Source organism: Pituophis catenifer, unplaced genomic scaffold (assembly GCF_029215685.1).
Source record: "Pituophis catenifer annectens isolate HBS135680 unplaced genomic scaffold, rPitCat1.0.hap2 SCAF_2, whole genome shotgun sequence".
Lineage (NCBI taxonomy): Eukaryota > Metazoa > Chordata > Lepidosauria > Squamata > Colubridae > Pituophis > Pituophis catenifer.
Genome location: NW_027256882.1, coordinates 233,842,320 through 233,861,162, shown reverse-complemented (window position 1 = coordinate 233,861,162; position 18,843 = coordinate 233,842,320). Strand labels below are relative to the sequence as shown.

Below are 18,843 nucleotides of genomic sequence, written 5' to 3'. Positions count from 1 at the left end.
AATGCTCTCTACATGGGGCTCCCCTTGAGGAGCACCCGGAGGCTCCAACTGGCGCAGAGTGCGGCCGCGCGGGTGGTAATGGGAGCGTCATGGCGCTCCCATGTGACACCTCTCCTGCGCGAGCTGCACTGGCTCCCGGTGGGTGCGCTTCAAGGTTTTGGTTACCACCTTTAAAACGCTCCATGGCTTAGGACCTGGTTATCTACGGGACCGCCTACTACCACCAATAGCCTCCCACCGGCCAGTACGCTCTCATAGAGGGACTCCTCTGGGTGCCGTCAGCCAAACAGTGTCGGCTGGCGGCCCCTAGGGGGAGAGCCTTCTCTGTGGGGGCACCTACCGTCTGGAATGAGCTCCCCCCAGAGATACGGAGGATCCCGGATCTGCGCACCTTCCGCCGCGCTGTGAAGACCTTTTTATTCCATCAAGCGGGCTTGGTCTAATCTCCTCCCTCTTTTAATATGTAAATTTTAATCTGTTTTTAAATTATTGGGGTGTTTTAATCTGTCTGGGCCAAAATGATTTAATTTGATTTTATCTGGTTTTAAATTTTTTGTATTTATGTATTTTGTTGCTTGGCTGTTCACCGCCCTGAGTCCTTCGGGAGTAGGGCAGTATATAAATCAAATAAACTAAACTAACTAACTAAAGTATTATTGAGATTTTATCAGAAAGCATATAATCAATGCATAATGCTTCCAAAGTTGCTGAGGAAATAATTTTTAAAAATATTTTGTGTAATTTTAAAATTTAAAATGTCAAGGTGCCTGATGTTTTAAAATCACAAAGACATTGAGAAAGGAACGCAGAATGAATCTACACATAAATGTTTCCAAATGTGAATAGTAATATAAACTGTCATGCAATAATTTTGACATTAAATGGAAAAGACTATATCTACTTCCATAAAACAAATAAGATGTATAGTATTTCAAATGGAAAAAAGCTCTGTTTGAACAATATCTGCATTTGTTAGAAAAGACATGCCCAAATTGCATTAAATGGATCTTTATTTCAATTTATTTCTTTGATTACAAAAACTAAGATCTGGTGTGCTTTTTCCTCTCTTTCTGTCCCTTCCTCCCTTTTTATGTTCTGTTTTTTCCAGGCCTCAGGAGCCTCAGGACAAGGATAGTTCTCTATTTCTAGTCTTAAAACTCTTTGTTTTTGTCTGAAAAGCTGGGTAAAACAGACACACAAATAATAGTCTCCATGGCAAATGTCCTATTTCTAATGCTACTGGAGTATTATGAACAGCTTTAATGAAGTGAAGAATATGCCCATAAAAAACTGCAAACGGAACAAATTCCTTGAACACTGGATCTACTGAACTAAATTTAGGATTGCTAGATATTTGCCCAGAAAGAATGCCATAAATTACATTATAAAATAAAAAAGTCATAATACTTTAAACTTATTTCTTTCAATACCTTCTTTCCCAACCTGTTTCCATACTCATTGAGTCATTAGGTGACCCTCTACGCAAGCAGAAGAGAATTCTGGTAAAGACAGATGCCAAAATAACAATGCAAAAAACCCAAATTTAATCTACTACTTATGAATACATTTTATCAGGCCTACAAGCAACAGAATTCCATTTTTAACCGACAGAGAGAAAACTGGGGTGGGTGGGCTGTACTTAATATTCTTCACATAAAATATATATTTGGGTACTAAATATTCTTCACATGATATAAACATGGTATAATTTATAAATTGAGAGTCAGTTTAGTGTAGTGGTTAAGGCACCAAATTAGAAATCACGAGATCATGAGTCCTAGTCCAGTTTAAGCATAAAACTAGTTGGATGGCCATTGGCCAGTCAACTTTCTCTCAGCCCAAGGCAGGAGGTAATTGATAACTATTTCTGAAAAATCTTGCCAAGAAAATTGCAGGAACTTGTCTGACTTGCCCAGGTACTTTCCGAGAATTAGACACGACTGACTGGAATAACAATAATGCATACATATATACATACATAGAACCTTTATATAGATTCTGAGTGCAAACAGGCATAACTATGGTATGTTCTGGAACTGGATTTCATAATCATATTGGTCAGGGCTAAAAATTAAAATTAGATATATTTCATGTACCATATGCAATGTGTTCTTATTATAGAAAAAATCAATGTGAGACTCAATCAAAATTTGTTAGCACTTCTTTCTAAAGCAGACTAAGTGTAAGTATAATAGAAGGCTCACGTTTTAATGAAGTATTTTTTTACATCTCTCTGTTTATGGTACCTAGCATTAATATACAGCTTGAGATGAAATGTTAAGAGGTTGTTGAGATAAACACTTAGGAACATTATATGCAACATACTAACTAAAAAAAAATGGAATCACAGCTGACTAAAACTGTAATAGCAGATTAGATGGAGTTGATGTAGGTAGAAGAAAAAAAATTCAGACATCAATGTAAGATTAAATATGTACATATAGAAAAATACATTCTGCATTTTGAACTCTAATACTGCACTAAGTGAAAGCAACATACGCCTGTCTATACTTTTGAAATCAGGGATTTTAGACCATTTGAGAATATAATACAGGTAGTCCAAGATTGTTTTGTGATCATTCAAAACTATAGTGGACCCCCCAAAAACTATTTACGGCCAGGTCCTGAAATTACAGTGGCTGCAGTGCCCCCACATCATTCACGCCTACAACAAACTGCAAAGATGCTACAGTGCCCTAGCCCTGCCTATCTCCTGTCAGCCCCAATTCACAACAGGCTGTAATTTTGGGTCATAAGTTACCCTTGAGGGGCATGTCGTAATTTCGTACAGTCACTAAGTGACCAGTTAGAAGTCAAGGAAGACCTGTACTGAAAACGCATGTGAAAATAATGAATGAGAAAAATATACATCGACCTACAACATTCATTTAGTAATCATGGCAAGTTGAAAAAACAGAATTGAAAAAAGTGACTTACAATCGGTTCTTGCATTTACAACCATTGCAGCATTATTATAGTCATGTGTTCAAAATTCAGCTCTTGGCAACCAGCATGTACTTACAATGGTTACAATGGTTGCAGTGTCCTGGAGTCATGTGATTGCTATTTGTGCCCTTCCAGCCCATTCTTCACTTAGTGATTGAGTGATTCACTAAACTTGAGTAGTTAATAACCATAATAAAAAAGTTGGTAAAATTGGGTGCAACTCACTTAAAAACTGCCTTGTTTAGCAACAGAAATTCTGGTCCCAATTGTAGTCATAGATTGAAGACTAGCTTTATTTTTTTTAGATCAGCAAGTAGAAAATTCTAGATTCCAGAATATATCAGTTCATGGAACAGGAATATAGCTTGTAATACAAATAGTAATTCATAATCAAATTACAGATAGACTTTGATTTACAAATGTATTTGAACTTGGAATAACATTAGTAAGAAATGCCAGTCGTTAAGCAGTTTGCTACATGACATCTCTTTTACAATCTTTTTTATGGTGATCGTTAAGTAAATCACCGTAGCTAAGTAAACGCAGTGGTTGTTAAGCAAATCTGTTGTCCACAAGGGACTTTTTTGCCACAAACCACAAATAAACACTGGCTTCTGGGAAAAACATCATAAACTGTGGTCATATGACTGTAGGGTGCTGCAAATGGCCGTAAATGCATGCCAGTTGCCAAGCACTCAAATTCACTCACATGGCAATGGGTGGGGGGAGGGCTGTCACAACTTTGAATCTGGGTTGTAAGTAGCCCTGGGGAAGTCTGTTGTAACTTCCAAATATCACGAAGAGCTTGTATTTGGTATGTTATTATATATGTCCTAAATGATTTTTGCATATTGGGAAGGTAAATGATTTGCATATTGGGAAGGTAAATGATTTGCATATTGGGAAGGTAAATGATTTGCATATTGGGAAGGTAAATGATAAATGATTGGGAAGATACATTTTGTGCTTGTACTATATTTTAACATATACTGTCTGGAGCCTAGTGAACAAAAGGAATATTGAATCTTGTGTAATATTAAGATATCAAAAGTTTGATCTACTATGCAATTCCTAATAATACGTTTTCCAGTTTCTGGAATCAATGTATCCTGGCAGATTTTTATTAATGTCACATGGAGTGGTACCACACCTTTAATAATTCCTGATTGTAATTTGTTAAGAATGAATGCACAGCAGAAAGCTAGTTAGGCTTTTAGCTAATTTGTCCTTAAATAAATTCAGAGCATGGGATGTGTGGCAGTGGTGGGTTGCCCCCGGTTTGCACCGGTTCTATAGAACCGGTAGTAAAACCGGCGGGAGGCTCCGCCCACCAACCTCGAAATTATCAAAACACTTCTGCGCTGCGAACCTGTAGTAAAGGTAAGTAGAACCCACCCCTGGTGTGTTGGTGTGTATGGGGGGAAGAGGAAGGATAAGTCTTATTAGATGCACTTTGCTAGTGAGATGAGGATTATATATGCATTTTTGCTATTTGCCAACCATTGGGATACAATCTTTGTTATCCTAACCATACAATAATAAAAGTGGTTGTATGTATAAGGTCATTTCGTGAGTAGCAAGGCAAAATACAATATTGCCAGGTGCCCATCATATGATTTGAACAGTAGAATTTAGAATTTCATACTGTAAATATTTTACAGTAAATATTAAGTATGAAATTCTGTAAATATTTTCTCTAAATTTCATTTATTACTAAACATTCAGTCTTATATTAGAACCAAATTTCTACTGTTTTAAGGCCAAAAATGAAAAATAACTGTCAACAACAAATGCTAATATTTAAAACTAGTACCTTTGTACAAAAATTTCTTCTACTGAACTTAGTATTATGTACTAGTATTAGTATTATAGAGAAGTTGATGAAAATCAGGAAGTAATCCGTTTTTATTTATTTAGACATCTCTATTTACAAGTATTTAATTTATATTCTGCCTTTTATTATTTTCACAAATAACCCAATGTGTGCAGTGAACACATCCAACACACCTTCCTCCTCCTATTTTCCCCACAATAACCCTGTGAGATCAGTTGGGCTGTGAAGTAAGATGACCTTGGGCCAGTGACTGGCCAAAGTCACATAGCTGGTTTTCATGGCTAAGGTGGGACTTGAACTCAGTCTTTTTCTTTCTAGCCAGGTACCTTAATCACTAGTTACCACTAGCTACTAGACAGAACTACCAGCTGCTTCTGGTTACAGGTAGTCCTTGACTTACAACCATTAATTCAGCAACCATTTCAAGTTACAACAATGCTGAACAAAGGGACTTATGACCTATCCCTGAAGTTACAGCCCTTGCAGCACCCTGGAGGTCAAAATTTGGGTGCTCAGTAGTCTGCATTTACTTAAGACTGTATGGACACTTCAACTTTCCCCCACCTATCTTCCCACAATTTATGCCATTTGGACTCCCTGCACTCTGTGGCTCATCAGTCTAGGCAACTTTTGCCATCTTATTTCCACGGTGACCAAGCATGCCTGCCCTGGCCTTTGGTGAGGCAGCTGCTGGCACATGAAGCTTTCTTCCCAAGGTCATGCACGGCAGTTTCCTTGTGACACCTAGGGCAAAATGGTCCCAGGTGGTGAGCAGCTGCCTGGTAAAGGGCCATGGCAGTATACTTCAGTAGAAGCAAGAAGACGGTGAAGGGCAGCTGGGGTGACAGTCAGTGAGGGCAGCTGGGCTGTCTCGGCTTCCTGGGGCCATGCTGTTGGGGCTTTCTGGAATGCTGCAGCTTTGTGCTCTGCTGCTGAGGCTTGCCAGGGTGCAGCCACATTGTGCTGGAATGCTGAGCTGGATAGCTGAGGCTTCAAAGGTGGCTGCAGTTTTGTGTCGCACTGTGGGCCAAGGCCTTCTTGCAGTCCAGGGGCCAAGAAGCCTCTGAGCTAGTGTTGGGTTGTTACTGGTTCACCCCGGATCAGGCGAACCAGTAGCGGCTGTGGCGGGAGGCTCCACCCACCCACCAAGACATCTCTGAGCTTCCGCAGAAGCTTGCGCACACTCCCACAAGCAAATTGGTAGCGACAAGATTTGAATCCCACTACAGCTCTGAGCCATAGTGTAGCAGGTAGCCCCAGCGTCAATTTTGGGGCTTCTTGTTGCCCCACAAGGCAGGGTGGAGGATGGCTAAATGGGTAGGGATAGTGGTGAGATAAGTGGGGGGGGGGGTTGGAGTTTGTCCCTTACTTTACTGAGGCTTGAGAGTGGGAGGAACCAAGCCTTGATTGACTTAAATTGGGGTGGGTACTTATAAACAGTGGAATTTACTTAGCAATGGCAATGGAGAATGTTGGGAGTACTATTGCTAAGTAATGCAGTCATATGACATTGTGCTTGATGATCACAACTTTTAGCAGTGAAAAATTTGATCCCAATTGTTATCATACATCAAGGACTACCTGTACTTCTATAAATGTTAATTGCTCAAGAAGTTTAAGGAATTTCTATAATGCTTATGAAAGCAAGGCATATTTATTTAATATGCCATTTAATCAGAAGATCTTGTGCAGGTAACACTGTCATGGCAAATAGATAAATATTAAATAAATATACAAGCAATCACTCACTTACTGGAAGCTGCAACTTAGGTTGCCGCTGTTAATTCAATCATCAGGAAACGTGGCTTTAAACAAAACAACCTTGTTGTCTGAATATATATGGGGAATGATTGTCAGCACATTCTGGGAAATACTAAGATCAATCCTGACTCTTTATGAAAGGTGAAGAGGAAAGGTTAGATAGAGAAAAGTTGAGATTTTCCGCACATAATTTTAAGAAAAAATGAAGATACTGATACTGGCAGCACATATTTTAATTATGTCCAAAGAAGTATATGCATACACATTTTATAAAGTTAATTATCAGAACAAAAAACACATCTTATTTTTCCCAAAGCCTATTTTATATTACATTCATTTAATTTAATCAAGCAATGTATATCTAGAAATGGAAAATTTTTAGTGGAAAAATACTCTATCTCACATTGCTGGCACAAGACCTACTTTCTTGAAAAAGCATTCATGCATGGATGAAATCCATTCAGACAGAAAATGTTTCTGCTATAGGCAATCATGTTTTACCTTGCCTATCCAGAAAAAAAATATTCCCATCCATGACGTTTATTAAAGGAAAATTCCTGAACATACAGAAGAAAGTTAATTTCTATAAATACAAGCTCCTCTGTACCACTTCTTAAAATATCTACCCATTATTAAATCCACAAGAAATTATGACATGCAGCTTTAACCCAGAATGAGCTGGCTTTGTCTCAAATAAAAGTGAAATAGTTTAAAAGTGAATTTTTTAAAAAAAATATGCAGAAACTTAATCATTTGATACACCTAACAATTATAATTTCATCCAAAGGGCTTCAGACTATGCTTTCATTTGAACACTAAATACAGTTAATTTTAACTTAGTCAATTAAAAAAACCCAGTGCCAAACTATAACTTAAAACTGGCTTGCTTCAATAAAGCATAGTTAACATTACATAGAAATTTTGTCCAGTTTTGGCCACAAGCTGCAAATAATCTAAAATGGAAGAAATTTCAAGTCTTGGTATATAACTATACCAGAGGAAACAGGAATATGCAATATGAAAGTCCAATATTGTGTTTGATAGGACTCATTTATATTACTTTAATAAAACCAGTGGTTGAAGATAGTACACCAAATCACTGAAGCATTTGAATATCTTGTCTACTTTAATTTTTCCATCTTTAATTTTCCATCCAGCAATACAAATTATATGTTATTAATGTAATTATAGTTATGTAAATGTAAATGTAAATGTAGTTATAGTTATCAATTCTGTGATAGGTTGATTTGAAAATTCGATCATTAATTATATTTCATCAATTTGGACTTCATATCGAACTATAACTAAAAATCGAAGATTCATTAGATGCTATAAGCATAAGAATAAGCAATTCACATAGTCTTCTGGAATGGCTATCAGAAGAGAGTACAATATTACTTCCAACTTAAATACTGCTTCTATTAAATATGGTTTATTGAAGGAATCAAATTTCATATTACCCTATAATAAAATTCAATCATGATTTATGAAATTTGGTTCCTTCAATAAGCCATATTATGAATAGCCACACTTTATCCAATTTTGAACATAGCACTAAACTAATCGCTTTGTACAGTTTTTTTATAGGTTGGATGAGAGATATCAATTGACATGGATTACCATTTCTTTCATTTTTGTAACCTGGAAGTGAAAAACAAGGAAATAAGTTTTTTCTTCAACCTCTCACTTTATTTTGTCCCATTGGATTATAGACATTAAACTATTTTTCTATCTTTATCCTGTAAAATAAATACGCTTGGAAAGAACAGTTTGTCCCAAGTTTGAAACAAAATATATTTCAGGTGCATCCCTAACATACTATTTTTGCAGGTCTTTTTTGCAAGTATCAGGGTAAGGACCTGCAATTTCCCCAAACATTGGATTTGAAACAAGAACCTATTTTGAGCATTTTCTTATTTCATAAGCTTTTTATGTACCATTATATTTCCCAAATATTACTGCAGTCAAAACTATTTCAATCCAGTGAAATTGAAAATGACAGCACTCTAATTGTATAAAGCAAAAGATGAATGACATTCTAGTGCATGTCATTATACTATATTAAATATATAATCAGCAATTAATTTTAATTTTAAGACCTAATAATGTTACCCATAGTTTCAAGGATTTATATATCTGCTTGCATTATAGTATGCTATAGTGTATATCTGAATTTACACAACATTTCCCTATTTATTGTTTATTTCACAACTCCAGGCAGATGACAAAAGTACAACTCACAACAGTATCAGAAAAGACAAAGTCCAAGAATCAACATAAAAACCATAAAGTAACACAACTGCCAGACACAGCAAGTAACAATTACTCTGATTCCAAATTTATGTTCCAAGACAATAGTTTTCATCTCTTTCCTAACAGATGATTGGTATGAGACATCTATTTATCTAGGGGAGGACAAAGAAATCTGTTAGGGTTGGCAACCACAGAAAAGGCTTGCTGTCCTCCTGACCAGTGGTAGGAATGAATGTTCACCAACTCTTCCTGCACAGAATGCACAGGATAGGAAGATGCTATTTGGAGAGGAAACAAGAATCTGAACCAAAAAGTTGTAATGGCAACTCTCTGAAGTGTACCCAGAAACTAGCAGCAAATGTACCTCCCACAATACTGATATTCTCCTGATAAATATTGAACCAATTGCCAAGTAGTCTTCACAAGCAGACCCAAGTACAGTAATACACCTTTGAAGTGATAAGGACAGGAATCACTGACATAGTATCTTCTCTAGAAACAGTTGTAGCTGCTGTATCAGTGAAGATGGTCAAAATGTCTCCTGGCCAGGACCTCCAACTGCTATTCAAGCAAGAGTTGCAAGTTTGCAGAACCTCCAAATTGCAAACCATGCCATTTTGCAGAGGAATGTGTTCCCCCGAGAGTTAAATTAATTCTAACCTAGCTCAAGGTTTCATCTTGTTGAAATATAATTGAAACAAAGTATGCAGTGTGGCAATCTAGCTGGGTTCTGTAACTAGGGCATTTCTAGCACTTGAGAGTTCCTCTAAATAAAACATACAATATAAAGCAGCACAGCCAGCTTTCAAGATTTAAATGTTGGAAGAAGTAAGTTTTATACTTGTGTTCCTGCAATGCCATAGCTGACTTACAATTCTACATGGCTACTTGTATTTTGGAATTCCGATTTTAGAAAACGTGGGTCAAGTGGTGCCACTGATTGGCCGGACCAGTATTTTTTTCCAGATTACTATACCATTTATATTTTTCATATTATTCTTCTCCATTTCTATTCTTCTGCTCCCTAACTTTATTGTTTTCTGTCAAGGATAGAAACTAGAAGAAAATTAGTGTAAAGCTTGCATTAAAAAGCAATTTGATGTGCATGTACTAAATCAAATGAGGAAACATTGATTTGAGGTAAGAGCTCCTCTAAATGAAGCAGTTTGCCTTTAGAAAATTGGGTGCTGTATTGTTTTATAGCAGTGAGCAAGAGATTCAAAGGGAGCTTTTTACAGTTTAAGTCTCACTGCCATGTATGAACTCTGCACTTACTGGTAACCAATTTCAGTCTATTTGCAGCAATTGGCAGAGAAATGCCACTAAGAATTAGACTAAAGATATGGATAACAGTATCTCTATTTGCCTCAAAAAACTTATATTTGGAGAAATGGCCTATTTGTACATCTGACTGTATTTCTATTCAGATGTGAGACAGAATCTACCATGAATTGAAAGAGCTGATGTGGTTCACATCTTCAAAAAAGGAAAGGAAAAAAAAACAACAACTACAGACCAATCAGCCTAGCATCAATACTTGAGAAGATACTGGAAAAAATAATTAAAAAACAGATATGTGAACGTCTAGAAACAAATAAAAGTTATAACTCATAGCCAGCATGGGTTTGTTAAATACAGATTATGCCAAACCAATCTTATTTCATTCTTTGACAAAGTGACTAAATTAGTAGACCAGTGAAATGCTACGGACATAGTATATTTAAACTTCAACAAGGCATTTGACAAAGTAGACCACAACCTACCGGTACTTCTTGGTAAACTAGAAAAATGCAGGATAGACAGCATCACTACGAGATGGATTTGTAACTTGCTAACAAACTGTACTCAATGAATAGTCCTTAATGGTACTACATCCAGGGATGAAATGCTACTGGTTCGGACCAGTTCAGACTAACCGGTAGTAAAAAAAATGCTACAGGTTCAGATGAATTGGTATTAACAACAATCAGCTGTGCCGCGTGATTTATATTTGCTAGAAAGCAGGAATCCTGCTTTCTAGCGAATCTAAATCACGCGACACAGCTTTTCCCCCCTCACTGTTCTAGTTACCTTAGAAAAGGCTTAAGCCTTCTTTTCCAGCGCTGTACAGTAGCGCCTGCGGTGCACATGCACGCAAAGTGCGCGTTTGGCACACACAGAGCATGCATGCCCACAGCAAACCAGTAGCAGACCTCGGAGGATTTCATCACTGACTACATCTAAATGAAGAGAAGTAAGCAAGTACCGGGCCTAACACAGTAACATAAAGTTCTGTCTTAGGCCCGGTACTCTCAATATCTTCATAAATGACTTAGATGAGGGAATAGAAGGGAAACTCATCAAATTTGCAGATGACACTAAGCTGGCAGGAATAGCCAACACCCCAGAAGACAAGTTCAGGATCCAAAACAATCTTGACAGACTTGAACAATGGGCTCTATCCAACAAAATGGTATTTAATGTGGAGAAAAGCAAGATTTTACACCTGGGCAGGAAAAACCAAAGGTACAAGTACAGATTAGATGAAACTTGGCTCAAAAACAGTAACTGTGAGGGCAGGGTGGATTTGATTTAAATCAAGACAATTGAAATCATGATTTAAATCACTAGTAAAAAGGCTTGATTTAAATCAACTCAATTTAAATCATAATTTTTAAAGAGCAACTGTCATCTCTGTCCTGCAGCTGCTCCTCTGACCTGCTGTTGACTCACCAACAGTCCCATTCACTTTAAGTGACACAACAAGGTGAGGGACATGGCAGGCAGCAGGTGAGTGAATACCTGCTAACAGGCGCTGCCATGATGGATCTGGAATGACAGGTGCTCTTTAAATGTAAGGACTCATTCTTGCTGGTAGTTAGAATCTTTAATATTATTATTAGCAAACAAAATGAAAATGCTACATAACTTAGTTCCATTTCATGCCGAATAAACTAAATTATTAATGTATCTTAAATAGAAAACTATTTTAGATAGATTTTTACTCCAAAAACATTTTATTAAATTTGATAATAAAAAAATCCGATTTAAATTTTTAAAAATCTGATTTTTTTTATTTTTTTTTTAAAAATATCGATTTTTATCCACCCTCTATGAGAGGGACCTTGGAAACCTAGTGCATGATCACTTAAACATGAGTCAGCAGTGTGCAGCAGTAGCCAAAAAAGCTAATACAATCCTTGGTTGTATAAACAGAGGCATAGAATCAAAATCTACTAAAGTATTAGTAGCGCTTTATAAAGCCTTAGTTAAGATCACACCTGAAATAATGCTTCCAGTTTTGGTCACCACATTACAAAAAAGATGTTGACTTTCACTTTTTGGAAAAAGTGAAAAGAAGAGCAACTAAGACAATTAAAGGCCTGGAGACTAAAACATATGAAGAATGGTTGTAGGATTTGGATTTGGCTAGCCTAGAGAAAAGAAAGACTATGGGGGACATGATAGCAGTATTCCAGTATTTGAGAGGCTGTCACAAAGAGGAAAGGGTCAATTTATTTTCTAAAGCATTAGAGGGCAGGACAAGAAACAATGGATGGAAACTAATCAAGGAGAAATCTGCAATTAAGGAGAAACTTCCTAACAGTGAGGACACTTAACCAGTGTAGCAGAAGTTATGGGTGCTTCATCACTGAAGGTTTTTAAGAGGAGACTGGACAGTCACTTATCTGAAATGGTATAGGATCTCCTGCTTGAACAGGGGGCTGGACTAGAAGACCTCCAAGGTCCCTTCCAGCTCTATTCTGACTCTGACATAACTGAGGCTGTACTATGCTTTTAATCCTTGTTTGGATTAAAGGCACCTTGTTTGTGGGGTGCCACAAGGGTCGGTCCTCTCGGCTCTCCTGTTCAACATTTATGTGAAGCCGCTGGGTGAGATCATCCGTGGTTTTGGGATGCAGTGCCATCTGTACGCTGATGATACTCAGCTGTACATCTCCACCCCAGACCACCCCAATGATGCCCTTGAAGTGATGTCCCGGTGCCTGAAGGCCATGCGGATCTGGATGGGGAGGAACAGGCTCCGACTCAACCTCCAAGACCAAGTGGCTGTGGTTGCCGGCGTCCTGATATAGCCAGTTGGTGCCATCGCTGGCTATTGGGGGTGAGTCATTGGCCCCCACAGAGAGGGCTCATAACTTGGGCGTCCTCCTGGATGCACGGCTGTCTTTAGAAGAACATGACGGCCGTGGCCATGGGGGCTTTTTATCAGGTTCGCCTGATATGCCAGTTGCGCCCCTTTCTGGATTGGGACTCCTTATGCACGGTCACTCATGCCCTCGTTACTTCCCACCTGGACTACTGTAATGCTCTCTACATGGGGCTCCCCTTGAGGAGCACCCGGAGGCTCCAACTAGTCCAGAATGCAGCTGCGTGGGTGATTATGGGGGCGACATGGCGCTCCCATGTAACACCTCTCCTGCGCGAGCTGCACTGGCTTCCGGCGGTTTAAGGTATTGGTTCTCATCTTTAAAGCGCTCCATGGTTTAGGACCTGGGTATCTACGAGACCACCTTCTGCCACCGATAACCTCCCACCGGCCAATACGCTCCCATAGAGGGTCTCCTCAGGGTGCCATCGGTCAAGCAATGTTGACTGGCAACCCCCAGGGGGAGAGCCTTCTCTGTGGGGGCACCCACCCTCTGGAACGAGCTACCCCCAGGGATACGACTGATCCCAGACCTTCGTGCTTTCCATCGGGCGCTGAAGACTTTCTTATTTCAGCAAACCGGGCTGTCTTAAAATTTTAATTGGTTAATTTTATGGGTAAGGGGTTTTAAATTGGGGAAGCCAAATTTGATTTAATTATTTTAAAATTATTTTAATTTTTGTATTGTATGTATTTTAATCCTGGCTGTTCACCGCCCTGAGTCCTTCGGGAGAAGGGCGGTATAAAAATTTAATAAATAAATAAATAAAAACCTAAAATTAAAAAAAAACCCCGAAAACTCTATATGAGTATTTCACGCATACCGAACCCACGATTTTGTGGCTTACTTTCTTGAAATATATCTCGATTAACAATTCTCTATTCAGTGGCCATTCAAAGTTATGACAGAACTGAACAAAGACACTTACAGATGGTCCCCAAAATTGTGTCCTTGCAGCACCCCTGCAATTTTGTGATCGTGATGAGGCATTTGGCAGGAGATCGCAAATGACAATCACAGGATGTCACACTTAACAACCACACTGGAATCTCTTAACAATGGCAAATGGAGCGGCTACTGTAAGTTGGCATAGTCATGTGATGCACTTTACGACTATGTCATTTAGCGATAGAATTCCTGGTCCCAATTTCTGTTGTTAACCAAATATTACCAGTACAAGGTATTTGAGATACAAGTCATTTAAACTATTTCACTTCAGGTTAATCTTAAAGTTTCAAGGTCAATATAATACTGCCTTTAATGTTAAGCCAATGTCATGGGAACAAATTCTTGGACTGTTTTGATCAAGGATAACTTTAAAAAAAGTATTACAAGAATGTAGGACTCTGGCAACTACATATAAAGTACCTGAAACAGTATAGCATATCAAAGAAACCAAAGAATACAGTATTTAAAATGCACAGTCACACTGTTCATAACCACAAAGGACAAAATGCAGCAGTGAAGGCATACATGTATTTCATAATAATTTCCTCTTAAATGGAACCAAAATCTGTTTTGGTCTTATGAAATTGTACAATGTGTTGGTTGCTTATAACTGCTGTTTAAGTTACAAGCAAGGGAATACTAATTGTTTTGCTCATATGGCTGTGGGTTCAAATCACTGTTACAGAATGTAAACTACACATTCATTATCACCATTTACAGGCATAAAATTATACTGAAATAAAACGATTGGTGATGCAAGTCAGTATAAAAGCAAGTTAAGAGTTTTCAGACAACTTTTTAAAATATCCCACAGAGATTAACAGACAAATTTCAATTTATGAAATAAAATGTACTCTGTTTGTAATCATATATTATCTTTTAAAATAACATATGTTTTGCAGTTTTGGCATGTTTACAGCAAATCGGCACAGTTAATTTTGAACAACAAAAAGATATAGCTTGCTACAAATTTTGCAGCAGTTAACAAAAGGAAATCTAAATTATTATTTTTTGCAAATTAACTTTTTTTATCCTGGTATTTAGAACCCAAGAATCTCGTATTTAATACCTTCTGAATTTTGAATCCTTTCCTTACATTAATTCTGTATACATTTAACACTGTTACAATTCATTCCCATTACTATTCTAATTAACATTAGACTCCTGGCAACAATTTGAAATTCTTAAAACAGTGCTCAGTGCTTAAAACAGTCCTACAATTATCTTGTAGATTATAATTAGCTACATATTGCATATAAAATAACAATGAATAAAATGAGATTTATTTTTACTTTCACAATAGACTATAATTTTCTGTGGAATTAATTTGAATGATGTCAGAATTCAAGTTAATCATCTAGATGCTGTTTTCTTATTAATTTGAAGGAGGCCTGGGTTTTTCCCTGTAGCTATAGGATAATCAGTGTACAGTCAGTTCCCAATACATACAGTAAAACTATTGCCTATTTCAAAAATAATTTCAGTGTTGATAATTAAAACTAAAAAACTGTCTTTTCTTTGTATTATAATTGTACATGAAAAGAAAAAAAAATAAACTGATGCCCTCAAGTAAGTGATGACTCCTGGTAATTGCCTGGGCAAGTCCTTGCAGTTTTCTTACAACATTTTCAGAAATGGTTTGCTATGGCATTCTTCCTAAGGCTGAGAGAAAGAGACTGGTTTCTAGCCTGGTATCTTTAACCACCACACTAAATTGGTTCTCTTAATTGTATGTAATTCAAAAATAAATTCAAGAGGATCTAATTTAAACACATCCTCAAAAAAGTCCAAACATAGGGGTTGATTTGAACTCATCTCCAAGTTTACATAGCTCATTAGTTCAATGGCTAGATGTCTTTCTGCAAGTTGGTATATTTGTTCTGTTTACATCATTATTGTTTCCACACAAGTTTTTGCATTGATCTGCATGACATCCAAATTGCTAAACTGGTTCTCAATAATCTTGCCAACCTTCACACTATTTTCATTATGGCTTGGAAATCAGAGCAAACTTTCAATCTAAACTTTCTCTTGACAACCAGAACGTAATACTGTACACTTTAAAACAAATGCAGTTTAGCAATTCAACTCAGTGATTTAAAAATAAAATGGAAATATAATCAGCAGTCAAGTTTTGTTTTTCCTATCACAAAGCTATTGGGTACACACCCAGCATGCTATAATGTTTAACTAACAAGCTTTATGTGTTAAAACTACACTGTATAATGATAACTTACTTGATATGACATTTGACTGAAATGAATAAAGGAACTCTGATAGTTCAAGAATTATCAAGTGTCAACAAAATGGATATTAAAGCTTAAGATGCAGCTGAATAGATTAATACCAAATTGTGTTCTACCACATCCACTAACAATTCACTGCTATGGGATCAAGCAAACTGTTCTTATAATCAGTTACTATCAGCATAAAACAAACATAGAGGTGACAATTTTAATATTCTTCAATCCAGTATTTTTCAATGAAGCAGGTTGCTTGGAATCTTCTTTGAGGTAATTTCATTAGAATATTGAATTTTTCCTCAGGAAAACTGCCTACATAACACCAGTATCAATGCTCAGTTCCTTGCCACAGCATAATACATTTTATTGGTGGTCTAATGATCCCCCCTTAAAAGGCATGCGGCTGCTAAAAGATACCATCTCTCTTCATCTGCAGCATTTAAGCAGCTCATTGGAATGCATGAATGGTAAACACATTTACAGTTCAATCCTGTGACTTTGTTCCTACAATATATTTATTATCTTGGTCAACTGAACTGGAGTTTAGTCAATTAACCCACATTTCTGGGTTCACATGCCAGACAGAAACAGCAATCTATCAAGCAGCCTGATTTCACATTCCACAGAAGACTAAAAGGCACTTAGCTGGTTCCCAGTTTACTGGGTTGTGCACATGCCAGGGATTGGTTCCCATGTCCTGTTGTGGTCACTATAACCTTCAGTCTTCTTCCCAACCCAAAACACTTGCACTGTGGTTTCTATTGTCCCCTAGGGTTAATTTAAAAAAAAAAATCAATCAAGGCCACCCAGTCCATGTACTTTCCTCCCAACAGGTACTCTACCTTCCAAGTTCCTCTCCAACCTCGTAGTGATCCTCCAGGTTTTCTTGCCGGAAGACAGTCATGATAGCTGGGAAGGGAAAGCCCACAACCAGCTTCCACTGCCTCTGCCTTTCAACTCATCACCTCCACCTTGGTAGGATCTTCCAGGACTTCATGCATGGCGCTAAGCTCTGGAGAAAAGAGACAGGAAAAAAAAAAAAAAAAAAGGCAAGGGGCGAGTTAAAATGCCCATGTTTGCAGGAAGGGTGCGGTTATGTCACTGTTTCCTCCCTGCACACAGGTCCACCATACACCACGCCGGCAGTGCTTCTGAAAGCAACCAGGATTGGGAAAGCAGAGCGGTCCCGGGTGACCACCGGCTGGTTAACTTCGCTCTCTAAAAAACCGCCGGGCTTGAGCTGCCAAGAAATGGAAGCCGCCGGAGTCCTCCTCTCCCTTGCCCGCGCCTTGCACGAGCGAGAGCCTCTTCTCCCCCTTGCCTCGAGCTGCGAAATGGAGACAACAGCCAGGGAAAAAGAAGTCACCCCCTTTCCGCCCCCCCCCACAACCCGTCAGAACAACGCCTCGCTGGGGAGGGAGCGAGGGAAAGAAAGGCGCCTCCTAAACTCCGCGCGCCGCTTCCTCGCGCGCACCTCACCTTCTTCCCCGCACCGCAAGCAGGAGCCCCCAAAGCCTCCATTTCACCTGAGCCAGGAGCCTGGAGCCGCACAGACGCCACATTCCTCAGCAATTCCACACACCCCCCCCGGTTACCCGGTCAACTAGGACGTGCAACCGGGAGGAGCCGCTGCCGCCTAAAATCCGCCCATTTTGCTGTCGATGAAATCCAGCTAGCCAGGCGCGGGCATTCCCCTTCGCCCTGCTTGGAGGAGCGCAAAGAGCCTTGCGCTTTTCCTCTTTGGCTCCTGCTCTCCTGGAAGGCCTTGTCTCCACTCTCCGCCCCCACGCTGGCGAAAGAGGGAAGCAGCCCGGCGAGGAAAGGACGGAAGCCCCCCGACTCGTCTGGCGGAGTCGCCGCAGGGGAGGGGAAGCGCGCCGGGAACCTCTCCTTGGCGCAGGGAGCTTCCTTCTGGCTGGGGCGGCGAGAGACCGGGGAGGAAAAAACCCGCCCCTCCAGCTCGCTCACTCACCCTCTCGCTCGAGCTCGCGCTCCCTTTTTCCGGCGACAGCCTCCCTTTCTAATCGTTCGCACGCTCTTCGGAGCCGAGCTAGGGAAAGGCACTCCGGCAAGCGGCCAATGGGAAAGCCGCGGCGCTTTTACACCCCTCCCTCTCCTCTCCCGACCAGCCCACGCCAGCGGTGAGCAAGGGGGAGGGAGGATGCGGCTCGTGCGCACGCACGCACTCACGCACGGGCCGACAAAGGCGTGCAGGTGTATAGCCAGGCTGCTTACCTTCGGGTATCGCCGGCCGCCTTGGCGCGGCTTGGAAGGGATCGGGACCTCCCTCGCGCCAGGTTAGCGCCCGGGTAGAAGAACGCGGGTTCACCCATTCGGTGTGGGGAGGGGGGCTTTTGCAGAAGGTTAATGGCCAGTATGTAAGTACTTCCCACCCTTCTCTAACTGGTGCCCTCCAGTTGGGTTCCGGCAATGCAAAACCGCCAGACCTGAAGCTAGTTGGGCATCGTGGGACCGGATCTTAAACGCATTTGGAAGGTTCCCGGTTCCGAATATTTACCAAAGGGGGTTGTAAGATCTCACACACAGAGAAAAGTGAGTTGTAGCATCCGCAGGTATAGCAGACAACAGGTGTGAAACTCTTCTGGGCCATGATTGTAGCTCCTTATCCAAAAGTTGGCCTTTGCCTTGGCTTTCTACCAAGCAAGGTTTGCTTTGCCAAAGAGAAACTTCCTTATTAAGAGCTTTT

General features: G+C 39.5%; 1 protein-coding gene across 3 annotated transcripts in view; it reads right to left on the bottom strand.

Moving 5' to 3' along the window:
- Positions 1-18,177, bottom strand: part of DAPK1 (death associated protein kinase 1) — a 71,732-nt gene extending 53,555 nt beyond the window's left edge. For 2 of the 3 annotated variants that reach the window (XM_070938682.1, XM_070938684.1), the window contains exons 1-2: positions 18,109-18,177; positions 16,979-17,148 (exon numbers count right to left, since the gene is read on the bottom strand). In XM_070938682.1, coding sequence (XP_070794783.1) covers positions 16,979-17,040 — 62 coding nt within the window. In that variant the 5' untranslated portion in view covers positions 17,041-17,148; positions 18,109-18,177. Of the gene's footprint in view, positions 1-16,978; positions 17,149-17,615; positions 17,826-18,108 lie in introns of those variants that run through there. The other variant, XM_070938683.1, reaches the window with a different exon arrangement.
- Positions 18,178-18,843: the final 666 nt, after the last annotated feature.